Source organism: Myotis nattereri (genome assembly GCF_964212035.1).
Source record: "Myotis nattereri genome assembly, chromosome: Y".
In the NCBI taxonomy this organism is placed as follows: domain Eukaryota; kingdom Metazoa; phylum Chordata; class Mammalia; order Chiroptera; family Vespertilionidae; genus Myotis; species Myotis nattereri.
In genome coordinates, this window is record NC_138094.1 from 17,814,476 (window position 1) to 17,827,752 (window position 13,277).

The 13,277-nt window shown below is 41.5% G+C and overlaps 1 protein-coding gene across 1 annotated transcript in view; it reads left to right on the top strand.

The window, feature by feature from the left end:
- Positions 1-9,942: 9,942 nt before the first annotated feature.
- The window catches only part of LOC308512359 (uncharacterized protein), a gene marked incomplete at both ends in the record, with an annotated part of 196,387 nt that continues 193,052 nt past the window's right edge, over positions 9,943-13,277 (top strand). Inside the window, 2 exon segments of the mRNA XM_081082129.1 lie at positions 9,943-10,612; positions 10,615-10,727. Of these exon segments, the coding sequence (XP_080938255.1) occupies positions 9,943-10,612; positions 10,615-10,727 (783 nt within the window).

A 13,277-nucleotide genomic window follows, 5' to 3' on the forward strand; every position in this document is an offset into this window, starting at 1 on the left:
CCAAACTTTACCATTGATATGCCTGTATGCTTTGCTAAAGGGCAAATGTGTATTAAAGTAAATAAAAGCTGATGGGTCCTGGGTTTCAGAGACCCTCTTTACTAGAGAGAAATGTCTTCACCTGGCCCCCCCACGCCTTCTAAATATGTAATTGTTGTCTAGTGTATTCATTTCAGTTCATACACTTTTCCAGTTCCTGAATCTTGGCTGCAAAAGGTTGCTGCAGGGAAGGTAGGGGAAGGTGGGGTTAGAGAGATCAACTAAAGGACTTGAGGCATACATATGAGCCTGACTAATGGACACTGACACCAGTGGGGGTGATGACATGAGGAGGAGGTAGGAGGGACAAATGGGGGATAAGGACACATATGTAATACCTTAATCAATACAGAAAAAATAGCCCTAACTGGTTAGGCACTGTGGATAGATTATTGGCCTCCAGACTGAAGGGTCCCAGATTCGATTCCGGCCAAAGACGCATGCTTGGGTTGTGGGCTTGGTCCCCAGTGTGAGGCATGCAGGTGGAAGAGAATCAATGATTCTCACGCATGATTGATGTTGCTATCTCTCTCCCTCTCCCTTTCTCACTGAAATCAATAAAAAATATTTCAAAAAATAAAATAAACAGATGAATAAAATAGAGCCAGAGTAAAAAATATATGTTTTAGAATATAATAAAAGGAATCCTATTATTTTCAGATATTTAATAATTCCTACAACTTTTGTGATAAAATAGGTTTGCACTGTTTTGGTAATATTATATTTAATATTTTTCCTAAACATATTAATGTTTATTGCATGTAACACTATATAATAGCAGACTAATATGCAAATTGTCCCTTCAAACAGGAGTTTGACCAGGAGATCCACCATGGGGTGGGACAGTCTGGCTAGCATCCAGGGCTGCACCCTGCAGGCAGCCCCACACTGTTCTGTCCACGACCCCCTTCCACCCCTGCAATGATCGAGGACGCGCCAGCCAGTAATCTGCCCACAGACCCTTCCCCTGGCCTTCATCTTCCCCCATCTGATCCCCCACTCGATCGGGGTGGGAACAGCCAGCCAAACACCTGTATCGCCTCCCCCTGGCCAACCCAGCGATTGGGGTGTGCAGGCCAGACACCACCCATGCATGAATTGTACACTGGGTCTCCAGTATTATTATATTTAAAATTGTTTTTCTTGGAATATTAATGCTTATTGCATGTAAAATTATTACATTTAAAATAGTTTTTCTGGAAATATTAACATTTATTGAATGTAACATTATGACACTAAAACCATTTTTCTTAAAATATTAAAAAAGTAAATATAAAAAAGGGGGACTCTGTATCAACATGGATTAAAAGGAATGCATTCTTCACTCTGGTGTTATCTACTTATTACCTCACTAATCAGAAGATGAAGAATTATTTCCTAACAATGAAACAATAAGATAGTGTTGAGTACTGATGCCCATCCACTTCTCACTTTCCACATGGCTTCCAGAAATTAAAGTGTAGCATTCCTTTTAAAACAGCTCATTACTCTAATCCATGAGAGACTGTACCATTTACCTTGCCTTCCCATCCCAGTAATGCTTTGCCTTGGATCAGAATGGGCAGGTCTTGTAGGTGGAGGATCCCAACTTCTTGAAGATGGAGTTCTTTTCAGTGGAAGGGAATCCACCCTGCAGCCACTTCTGTGAAGATTAATTGTATGTCCGCCATCCTCTGTGTCATAAATAACATCATTCTACTTGAGTAGGGTCAACATTTGTTAAATGGTAAAGTCTGGTTATTGTATATAAATATTTACTAAACAGGATAATGGTCATAAGCATGCTGGTTAGCACAAAATGATAAAATTCTATCTTCACATGTCTTCACTACAGTGCTCAGAGTTATTGAAAATCAGTTTGGATAACTGAGAAAGAACTGAAGCAGAATTATATATATATACATGCCAATAAAACAAAACAAACACACACACACACACACACACACACACACACACACACACACACACACACCGGAATATGAATGCAGAGAATCCAGATATACTAAGTGAAAGAAGTTATTTAAAAGATACAAGAAAACAGTCTCAACTAGTCTTCAAACTAATTTCATCTCAATAAAAGCTTTTAAAACATGTAATGTCATAGTTAAAAATTAAAATATAAAAAGTCAAAACATGATGAATTACAAAAAAGTGTTATTTCACGAATATTATCATATAATTCCTACAGTTCATTTATAAAATAACTCTTTGATCAGAATACTACACTCTATTTTAATAGTATTTAAAGAAAACATGTTGAATAATACATAATTAACAATCACTGTTTTCATTTTCAAATAGAAAAGAGGCTTATCTTCCAATTCTGTAATTCGTCATGGGAAAGAAGAACTATGAGCATCCTCATATGTGGCCAAATATGAACTGGCAAACTCTTCTCAGTATCACCCAGATTGTAAAAACAGGAACATTCACCTTCATCTTGCACAAACCCTGCAATAACACTTTAGGAAATTTCCCGTGAAATGTCACACACCTAATTATCACAAATGGACACGAAATCTTTGAAATTAGGAAAACTGGTTAATATGAAACCAACTTCTCCTGCTACAGATATATTGAAATGAATATACTTTCCTTTCATAGTCAGTCAAATAAGTAAATAGATAAATTAATTAAAAGACAGTTCCCTGAAAATAGCTCGTCAACATTTTTATTCATGTTTCATATTCCTCATATACAAGAAAGAAAGAAGGAAAGAAAGACCAATAAACTTGGTGAATCATTGGTTTTTAGCCTTTTCCTGAGTCAGAGACCCCTTTGTGAATCTATTTAATACCATAGACATTTCTCTTATGTAGTTTCCAAATGGAAAGTTTTCTACATCAAACGTAAGTACAAGATCATCTTATCAAATTAATAATAGAGATTATTATTTTACACAGTACAGGGTTGCATATTCCTATACTCAAAACTAGTATTTCAAATCCAATTCTTAATCATGAAGTGTCTGTCCTTGACGTTTATATAGTTAGACCAACTTTTATTTCAGTGGGAATTTTCCAAGGTGAACTGATGTCCTTTTTTGAGACGAAAGAAGGGTACTTTCAGAACAAATTCTTAGTAGTTCAATAAGTATGAATCTTCACTTTAAACCTACATGACTTCCTGTTCCCAAAGTGTAACATTCTAACATAAGATCAATAGAATTGAGTTCTTCAGAGAACAGTTGAAGTGAATAGAGGCAAACAGTAATGCTAAAATAGACTGAATTTAGCTTGAGGTTTAAATCCTATCCCTGTAAGGTCATTAGGAGTGTTTCACACATTACATATTGCATTCATTATTAGAAGTGCTATACCTCTTTAGCAATTACAAATCATCTTGATCATCAGTATACATTCTCAATCTAATGAACGGTATCATTTCTTTTGATTTGAATGATATGAATGAAATTGAGGTGTATCTCTTCATTCAATGTTACTGTTTTCACATAAATAATGGTTTCGTGCTCATATCTTTTTTTATTTTTTTAAAAACATTTGAGTTACTGACAGTAACTTTATGAATTTAAAGTTATTGAATTTATGGAAGTTAATATGATCACATAGGCACTCTTTATTGAATTTATGGAGTTAATATGATCACATAGGCTTCAGGTACACAAGTCTATGATACCTCATTTGCATATTGTATTATGTGTTTACCTACCTCAGATCTCCTACCATCCCTAGATTTTGAAACATTACCCAAGTGTTTTCCAACTGAAGGTCCTTTTGCTTCTCTTACTTCCTCCTCTTCCACTTCTCAGACTTCTCACATCACCTCTATTTCTTGATGGAAGTGGTGCCCCCTGCCCACCCCCACTTTGAAAAGATGGTTTCTTGGTGTAGTCTACTTCAGTTGTTTTTCCACCCACAGACTAAAATGAGTACACATAATATCAACACTACATAACATTTAACCTGAACAAATGAGCAACTGTTTGAAACCTACTTATTATTGCAACTAAAATCAAGATCTACCTCAAATTCTTCTCCCAAACCAAGGGTTTCCTTCAAAAATGACAGAGTCCTTTTTCCTGGTAAGTTTATGAAACACTTCATTATTAACAATATTCCATTGAAGTATTCAACACAGAACCATATATGTTGGTTAATAAAATTCCTCCAAAGACCCCTAGTAATAAGGACTAAAATGTATGTTGGTTAATAAAAGTCCTCCAAAGACCCCTAGTAATAAGGACTAAAATGTCTCACATTCCAGGGGAAAGCACATAAATTCCATTCTTGTTTTTTAGTAGGCTTATTCTTGGTTATCTGGAGAGAGGGATAGAGAGATGGAAACATAGATGAAAGAGAAATATTTTGATCAGCGGCTTCCTTAAATGGCTCCTACTGGCAAACCAGCCAGCACCCTGGAGATGTGTCCTGACCCGCTATAGATGATGAGACATCTTGGTTCACAATTCTATCCTCAACCATTGAGCAATACTGACTGGGCAATGTGGATTACTTTTTAGAATGTGTCTGTTACTTCAATTATGTTTTGACACATCTATTTCATGTTTTTCAGTGCACCCAGCTTACATAAACTATTTATTTTTTAAAACAAACAATCATTCATTCAAAATGATTAGGTACTTTATTCCTCCTCTACCGCTTCTCAGGTTTCTTACGTTTACTATTTCTTCAGCTAAAATTACAGAAAACAATGCCCAGTATGAATGCAACTCTGTATACATAGTTCTGATTTGTTTCTCCATTCTATTTTTAATCGGCTCCTTGCACAATCTTTAGTATTTTTATGTTACTGCACTGTTTGATGTTAAATATGGTTCTAAGAAAACAAACCATCTTGAAGTGGAGAGCTGCTATGACTAGGAACCCAGCCTCACCTCCATCCAGATGGGCCTCACACATCACCTGAGAGCCACTCTGGCCAAAGACCTTTTTACGGCAGCAGCAGACCCACGGACACCGGGACTCCAGCCCCCCACCACTGCCACTGCCTCCTGTGAGTCTTGGAGTGTACAATAGAATTGCGGATCCACTCTGTGGCCATTGGCCCATCGCACCCTGGCACCTTGGTTCTGAAATGATAGCTAAAATGGGGAGACAAACAAACAACGCCCAAAGGATAGAAAAGGAGGAATTGCCAGAAGAGGAACTCAATTAAATGGAGACATACAATATGTTCAAAAAGGAATTCAGAATAAGGGTCATAAAGTTCATACACCAGATGCATGGGAAATCCACAACTTACATAAGAATCAAGGACAAATGAAAAAAATTGATAATAGCTACAATAAAAAATACAATGGAAGGTTTCAATAGTAGACTAGAAGTAGCAAAGCATTGAATCAGCGATTTAGGAGACAGGGCAGAGTAACACACCCTGAACAACACAATCTGAACAGCAACTTGAGAGAAAAAATAGAAAGCAGGTGGATATCCTAAGGGAGATTGGGGATAACATGAAACAAATAACATGTGTATAATAAGGGTGTCAGAAGGACAAGATGAGGATCAAGGATTAGGAAACCTATTAGAAGAAATAATCGCAAAACCTTCTTGATCTTGGGAAGAAAAAGTCACACAAGCACAGACAGTCCCAAACAAGATGGAACCAATAAGACCTATACCAAGACACATTGTAATTGTAATGGCAAACAATAATGACACAAACAGAACCTTAAAGGCTGCAAGAGAGAGACAGAGAGTCACCTACAAAGGCTCTCCTGTTAGATTATCAAATGATTTTTAACAGAAACAGATCAGGCCAGAAGGGAATGAAAGGAAATATACAAAGTGATGCAAAACAAGGGACCAAAACCAGGAATACTCATCCAGCAAGGCAATCATTCAAGACTATAGGGGAATTCAGTGTCTTTACAGAAAAAAAAATCTAAGGGAGTGTTTCACTACTATACCATCAATGCAAGAAATGCTGAAGGGACTGTTGTAAAAAGAAGGAATAGAAGAGACAGAAGAAAAACAGGCATAAAGAAAAAAGTGGCAACATATCAGTACCTATCAAAATAACCTTAAACCTAAATGGACTAAACACTCCATTCAAAAGATATATAATGGCCAAAATTATAATAAAACAAGACCCATATATATGCTGTCTATGAGAGACCCACCTCAGAATAAGGGACTCACATGGACTGAAAGTGGAAGGAGAGAAATACTTTTCAGGCAAAGAAGGGGAAAAAACTAGGGGATCAATAATTATATTTGAAGAAATAATTCTCAAGAAGCCAAGATGGCGATGGAATAGGCATACACGTCCCAGGGCACGTCCTGGAGCAAATGGAGTGAGCAGCTGAAACTAATAACACCCACCCGGAATTGGCAACGTACACTCAGGTGGTGAGACAGTTTGCAGCCAGGAAGGGCAGAGTTCCTCTGGTAAGGTAAAAACTAGGGATCTGGGCAGGAAAGTTTGCCACACCTCTGAGCCCAGAAAGGATATAAGCACCCCTATGTTCATAGCAGCACAATTCACCATAGCTAAGACCTGGAAACAGCCTAAGTGCCCATCAGCAGATGAATGGATTAGAAAATGGTGGTACATCTACATGATGGAATACTATGCTGTTGTAAAAAAGAAGGAATTCTTGCCATTTGCAGCAGCATGGATGGAACTGGAGAGCATTATGCTAAGTGAAATAAGCCAGTCAATGAAGGAAAAATACCACATGATCTCACTCATTTATGGATGATAAAGACCATTATAAACTTATGAACAAAAATAGATACAGAGGCAGAGCAGCTTCAAACAGACTGTCAAACTACAGCGGGAAGGCCAGGGAGGGTTGGCGGGCAGGCGGGGAGAGTAAGAGTTCACCCGAAAGACTTGTATGCATGCATATAAGCATAACCAATGGACATAAGACACTGGGAGTTAGGGGAGGCCAGGGGATTGTCAGGGCGGGGAAGAAAAAGGAGACATATGTAATACCCTTTGTAAAACTTTAAGAAATAAAACAATTTAGAAAAGAGAGATAAAAGAAATCTCAAAGTAAAGGTCATAAAAAAGAGATAAGACCGATTGCTATGATGTGCTCTGACACCCAGGGAGTAGACTCTCAATGCAAGAGCTGCCCTTGGTGATCAGTGAGCTCGAACACGGCAGCACCATTCAGCTGGATCCTGTGCTGAAGACTGGCAAGTGGAGCAGCAGTGGCAGGAATCTCTCCCATCTCCACAGAGGCGCTAAGCATGTTTGGCAACTGGGATTAAGCCTAAGCCATCATTCAGACATCCCCTGAGGTCTCCCAGGCTGCCAGAGTGTGAGGGACTCCGCCAAGTGTACAAAGATCGTTCACTGGGCCTCTTATATTGCTAATAAACTACAATAAGATATAACAAAATTCAAATACTTGGAGGCTAAATAGTCTTTTATTAAATAAATGGAGGCCCAGGGTATGAATTCCTGTATGGAAGCAGTCTGGTTGGCAACCCCAGATGGGGGCACATGGGGCCAGGCCTGCAGCGGTTAGTGGCCATTGGCGGTTAACCAGAAGGCCATGCCTCCAATCTGGGCGTTAGCTCATATAGGGGGTGGGGCTGACCAGGGGAAAGGCTGTGAGTGGTTTGCTTATCAGTCCTGCCCCGAATGGGGGATTGGGGGCAGATGGGAAGCAAGCCTGGTCAGGGATATGGCCGATTGGGGCCCAGATAAGGCTGGTTGGCTGCTGCAATGCAAGTCATAGCCACCAGCTATTCTGGTCATTCTGCCATTCCGGTCACAGGGCTTTTATGTACAAAGATAGATAACTGGGTTACCGAAGAGATTAAAGAAGAAATTAAAATCATCCTGGAAGTAAATGAAAATTAAAAATAAAAGTCCAAAATCTATGGGACACACTGAAAGTAGTCCTTAGAGGGAACTTCATAGCATTACAGGCCTAACTCAAAGAACAAGAAAAACAGTTAACAAATTATCTAACCCCCACAACTTAAAAAGTTAGAGAGAGCAACAAGCTAAGCCCAAACTGAGCAGCAGGAAGGAAATAATGAACATCACAGCAGAAATAAATGACATAGAGACCAAAAACCGCACAAAAGATTAATAAAGACATGAGCTATTTCTTTGAAAGGATAAACCAGATTGACTAAGCTCTAGCTAGGCTCACCAACAGGACCCCAGTAAACAAAATCAGAAATGAAAGAGGCAAAATAGCAAAAGACCCCACAGATATAAAAAGGATTGTAAATAAATACTATGGACAACTCTACTCCAACAAACTGATCAACCCTGAAGAAATGGACATATTCCTAGAAAAATACAATCTTCCTAAACTCAGTTAGGAAGAATAAAACATAGGACCACGCCAATAACTACTCAGGAAATTCAAGCAGTCACAAAAATAACTTGCAGCAAACAAAAGCCTGGGCAAGACAGCTTCACAGGGACTTTTACCAAGTGTTCAAAGAAAAACTAAAACCTTCTTCCTCAGACTATTCCATAAAATTCAAAGGAAGTACCATTTCCCAACACTTCCTATGAAGCCAGCATTACTCTAATCCCAAAGCCAGATAGAGAAAACACAAAGAAAGAAAAATGCAGGCCAATATATCTCTGATGACCATAGATGTTACAATCCTCAACAGAACTCTAACAAATGCGATGCAACATTACATTGAAATGAGCATACACCATGCCAAAGCGGATATATTCTGGGGAAGTAGGATGAGTCAACATCCAGAAATCAATAATGTGATGCATCACATAAACAAATTGAGAGAGATTCATATCCATTGGTGCAGGAAAAGCATTTGACAAAATCCAACACCCAATTTTGATAAAAACTCTAAGCAAACTGGGCATAGAGGGATCATACCTCAACATTAAAAAAGCCTTATGTGACAAAACTACAGACAACATCATACTCAATGGGCAAAAACAATTACTCTAAGAAGAGGAACAAGACAGGGATGCCCACTCTCACCACTTCTGTTCGACAGAATACTGGTAGTGCTAGGCAATGCAGTCAGACAAGAAGAAGTCAAACAAGGCATGCTAAGTGGAAAAGAGGAAGTAAAACTGTCATAATTCGCAGATGGCATGGTATTGTCCATAGAAATACCTAAAGACTCCACCAAAAAAACTAGGAGATTTAATAAATGAATTTGGCAATGTAGCAGGGTACAAAATTAACACCCAGAATTCTATGGCTTTTTGATACACGGATAATGAGCTCAGAAATAGAAACAAACAAACAAAAATGCCATTTAGCAGTGCAACAAAAATTTAAGAAACCTAGGAATAAACTTATCTAAGGGGGTAAAAAGCTGTTCTTGGAAAACTACAGGAAATTGAAAAAAAGTGATAGAGGAAGACTAAAGCAAATAGAAGAACATACCATATTCATGGTTTGGTACAATCAACATCATTAAAATGTTCATAGTACCCAAAGCAATGTACAGTTTTAATGTATTAACCATTAAAATGTCAATGGCGTATCTCACAGACCTAGAAGAAAGTTTCCAAAAATTCCTATGAATTTAAGAAAAGACCCCAAATAGTTACAGCAATCTGGACAAAGAAGAACAAATTTGGAGGGATCACAATACCAGATATCAAGCTATACTACAAGCCACCATTCTCAGAACTGCCTCTTACTGGAACTAAAACAGACATAAAGACCAATGGGACAGAACAGAGAACATAGAAGTCGACCCTAACCATTATGCTCAATTAATATTTGACAAAGGGAGGCAAAAGCATAGAATGGAGTCATACAGTCTCTTCAATAATTGGTGTTGGAAATTGGATGGCAGTCAGGCCTAGGCAGGGCTGGGTAGGTGGGGCGGCGCGGGGCGGGGCGGGGCCCGGTGGGGCGGGGCGCGTCAGGGCGGCTGTGCACTGGGCTAGGACTCTGCACTGGAGACTCTTGCCCTTCCCGCGGGGTCTGGGGCCTCCCAGCAGGGCCCCATGGAGGACCTTAGCCTGGATAGCTGCAGAGAGGAGGACGCGGCGCCAGGCGCCAAGGGGTGGCCGGAACCCCAGGCGAGGGTGCACTTCCGCGTGAGAAGGTTCATCATGGAGGCAGGTGTCAAGCTAGGGATGCAGTCCATTCCCCTCGCCACCGCCTGTGCCATTTACCATAAGTTCTTCTGCGAGATCAACCTGGACGCCTATGACCCCTACTTGGTCGCCATGTCTGCCCTTTACTTGGCTGGCAAAGTGGAAGAACAGCCCCTGCGAACCCGTGACATCATCAACGTGTCCAACAGGTACTTCCACCCGGGCAGCGAGCCCTTGGAAATGGACTCCCTAGTCTGGGTGATCCGGGACAGCATTGTGCAGTGCGAGCTCCTTGTGCTGCGTGTACTGTGCTTCCAAGTCTCCTTTCAGCACCCACACAGGTACCTGCTCCACTACCTGATTTCTCTCAAGAACTGGCTGAATCCTTACAGCTGGCAACGGACCCCCATCTCCGTCACTGCCTGGGCCCTGCTGCGGGACAGCTACCGCGGGGGGCTGTGCTTCCGGTTCCAGGCTCAGCACATAGCGGTGGCGGTGCTCCACCTGGCCCTGCAGGTCTATGGGGTCCAGGTGCCCGCTGAGGCCATGGCCGAGAAGCCATGGTGGCAGGTGTTTAGTGCGACCTTACCAAGCCAATCATTGATAACATTGTGTCTGATCTCACTCGCATTTATACCATGGACTCAGAGATCCCCAAAGACAAGCCTGGGACACTCGGCTGCCAGGGGACAGCGCCACCACATCGCCCTGAGGGCCGGTCCCAAGAGCACTGGCAGGGAGGACTGGTTTTGTGCTGCTGGAGACAGGCCGGTGAAGGCGATGACATGCTGCCACTTTGATTCTCAGTCTTTGACTCTCCCTGGCAGCCAAGGTCCAGATGGGGATGGGCACCTCCCGCGGGCAGGAGGGTGCCGCGGGCATGAGGGTGCTGCGGGCAGCTCTGAGGCCTCCGGGTCTGCTTTTGTCCTTTGAAAGGACGCAGACTACAGCCGAGGTTTGGGATCAGTGGAAGGAAAATCAAAGAACGCATGGGACTCTGCCCCAGGGGATTTTTTTAAAGGCCAGATTTAGAGAAAGTATGACTCAATTAACATAGAGGAAATTTTATTTTGTTTCATTGAAGATATTACAAAGCCAAAATAAAAACATAATAATAATTGGTGTTGGACTTTTAGCACAGATACATGCAAAAAAAATTAGTCTAGACCACCAACTTACACCATACGCAAGTATAAATTGGGAATGAATAAAGGACTTAAAAGTAAGTGGGTAACCATGAAAATCTTAGAAGAAGCAAAATATCAGGCATCTGTCTCAGCAATACCTTTACTGATACAGCTCCTAGGGCAATGGAAACTGAGGAGAAAAGAAACAAATGGGACGACGTCAAATCAAAACACTTCTGCAGAGAAGAAGCGGCCAACAAATACAACAACAACAACAACAACAACAACAACAAAACAAGGAAGTCCACTGCCTGGGAGAAGATATTTGCCAATGTTATATCAGATAAGGACCTATTCTCCAAAATTCATACTGAACTCATCCACTAAACAAAAGGAAGATCAACATTCCAATAAAAAAGTGGGCACCCCCACCATGAAGACCCCTTCTGACTTATGGTGGCCCAGTTCCTGTGATGATTATTACAGCCACACAGGAGATGGGTATGATGGGGGCACTGCATTTACTGCAACAGCCGATGGGACACCCCTGTAAGAGGTCCTGAGTGTGGTGCTGGCGGCGATCATAGGATACACCATGTATGCAAGAGAGAGTGAATCATGCAGTACAGTAGCTCACCTGATTGGGCATTCGGGGAGTCAGAGGGGAAGCGCCTGTGACAGAAGAATTAGACACTGAAAATAAAAATGATAAGGTACAGACAATATTTTATTGTAAGGAATTTGGCTTCTGTTATTTAAAAATGAATAAAAGCAAATGGTAGGTTTGGGGGAAGCATCAAGAATTGTAGGTACCATTATGAAGTTTCAGGATTGGAGGCAAGGTTTGAATTGTACAAGGTTGCTTCCTAAGTGCTGATTTAAATTACAATATACTTAAATGTTTAAATTTTACATATTGTATTGTTAACATATTCAGAATATAAGCACAACCAAAGGACCAACAGAGGCAAGACACTGGGAGTGGGTGACAAGAACAAGAGACTAGAGATAGAGGAAGCCGGAGGGAAGGTCAGTAGAAAAAAAGAAAGAGACATATATATTACTTTTTGTAAAACCTTAAACACTAACATTACAAAAAATTTTCAGAAGAAAGTGTTCTGCAACATGGGATTTCTTGTCTGATTTTACTACAAACACAGAAAAGCAGTCTGTTTGGATGGTGAGTTATATTCATGGCCCTAAATTTCCCAGGGTGTCTATGACCATATGTGCATGAAGTCTTTGAAGTGAACTGCATACAAAATGAAGCAGTGTGTTATTTCGTCATGGCATGCTGCCCTGTTTTCCAGTTAGGGAGGGTAAACAAATGAGGTATTCTCCTTGGAAAACCTAAATGGATAAAAGGATTGAAGAACCTCTGACAAGGCTGCAAAACAAGGATTCCTCCAGCTCTGTGGCCCACACTTTGCCCCCTAAGATACTGATAAGGAGCAGGCCGATCCCACTGGCCCCAGGAGGAAGAGGAGACCCTGGGGAAATAGGAGATGGTGGTGAGCAGCAACAGGGCAATGTGGCTTGGCAGCGCAGCAGCCTAGGCCTCAGCATGAGGAAGATTCACAGACACCTGTGGAAAGGAGTATAGGAAGAACATGTCATGGCAGCCCCTGTTGAGGGGCAGGTGGAAAGGCCTGAAGGTGCTGTGGGCGGCCTAGAGGGAGAGTTCAGAGGAGGGGCTGAGGTAATCTGCTTTGACTCTGAATGACAGTGGACATGCACACTCCCTCCTCCTGCCTAAGCCCCCCTGCCTGAGCTGGAATTGCACTGCCCTTGTTGTACTGGTAGTTCCTGTCTCAGGCACACACCCTGCGGCCCTGGTGTTACAGGCTGTTTCCCTCCCAGCATCCAGGTGTCCCTGTGAGAGAAAAATAATGGCCCAGGAACCTGGCAGCACACCAGGGGAGAGCCCAGGCAGCCCCTCCTCACCTGTCCTGTCCGCTCAATAGGGGCCATCATCCTCTCATAGTACTTCAGGGGATTGAGCCACAGGTCCTTGCTGATGATCTGGTAGGGCAAACAGACCTGGGTTAGGAGAGCACAGGGACCCGAATAGAATCCCAAGCAGCAGGCGGACACAGGAAGCTGTATGCTGGCATG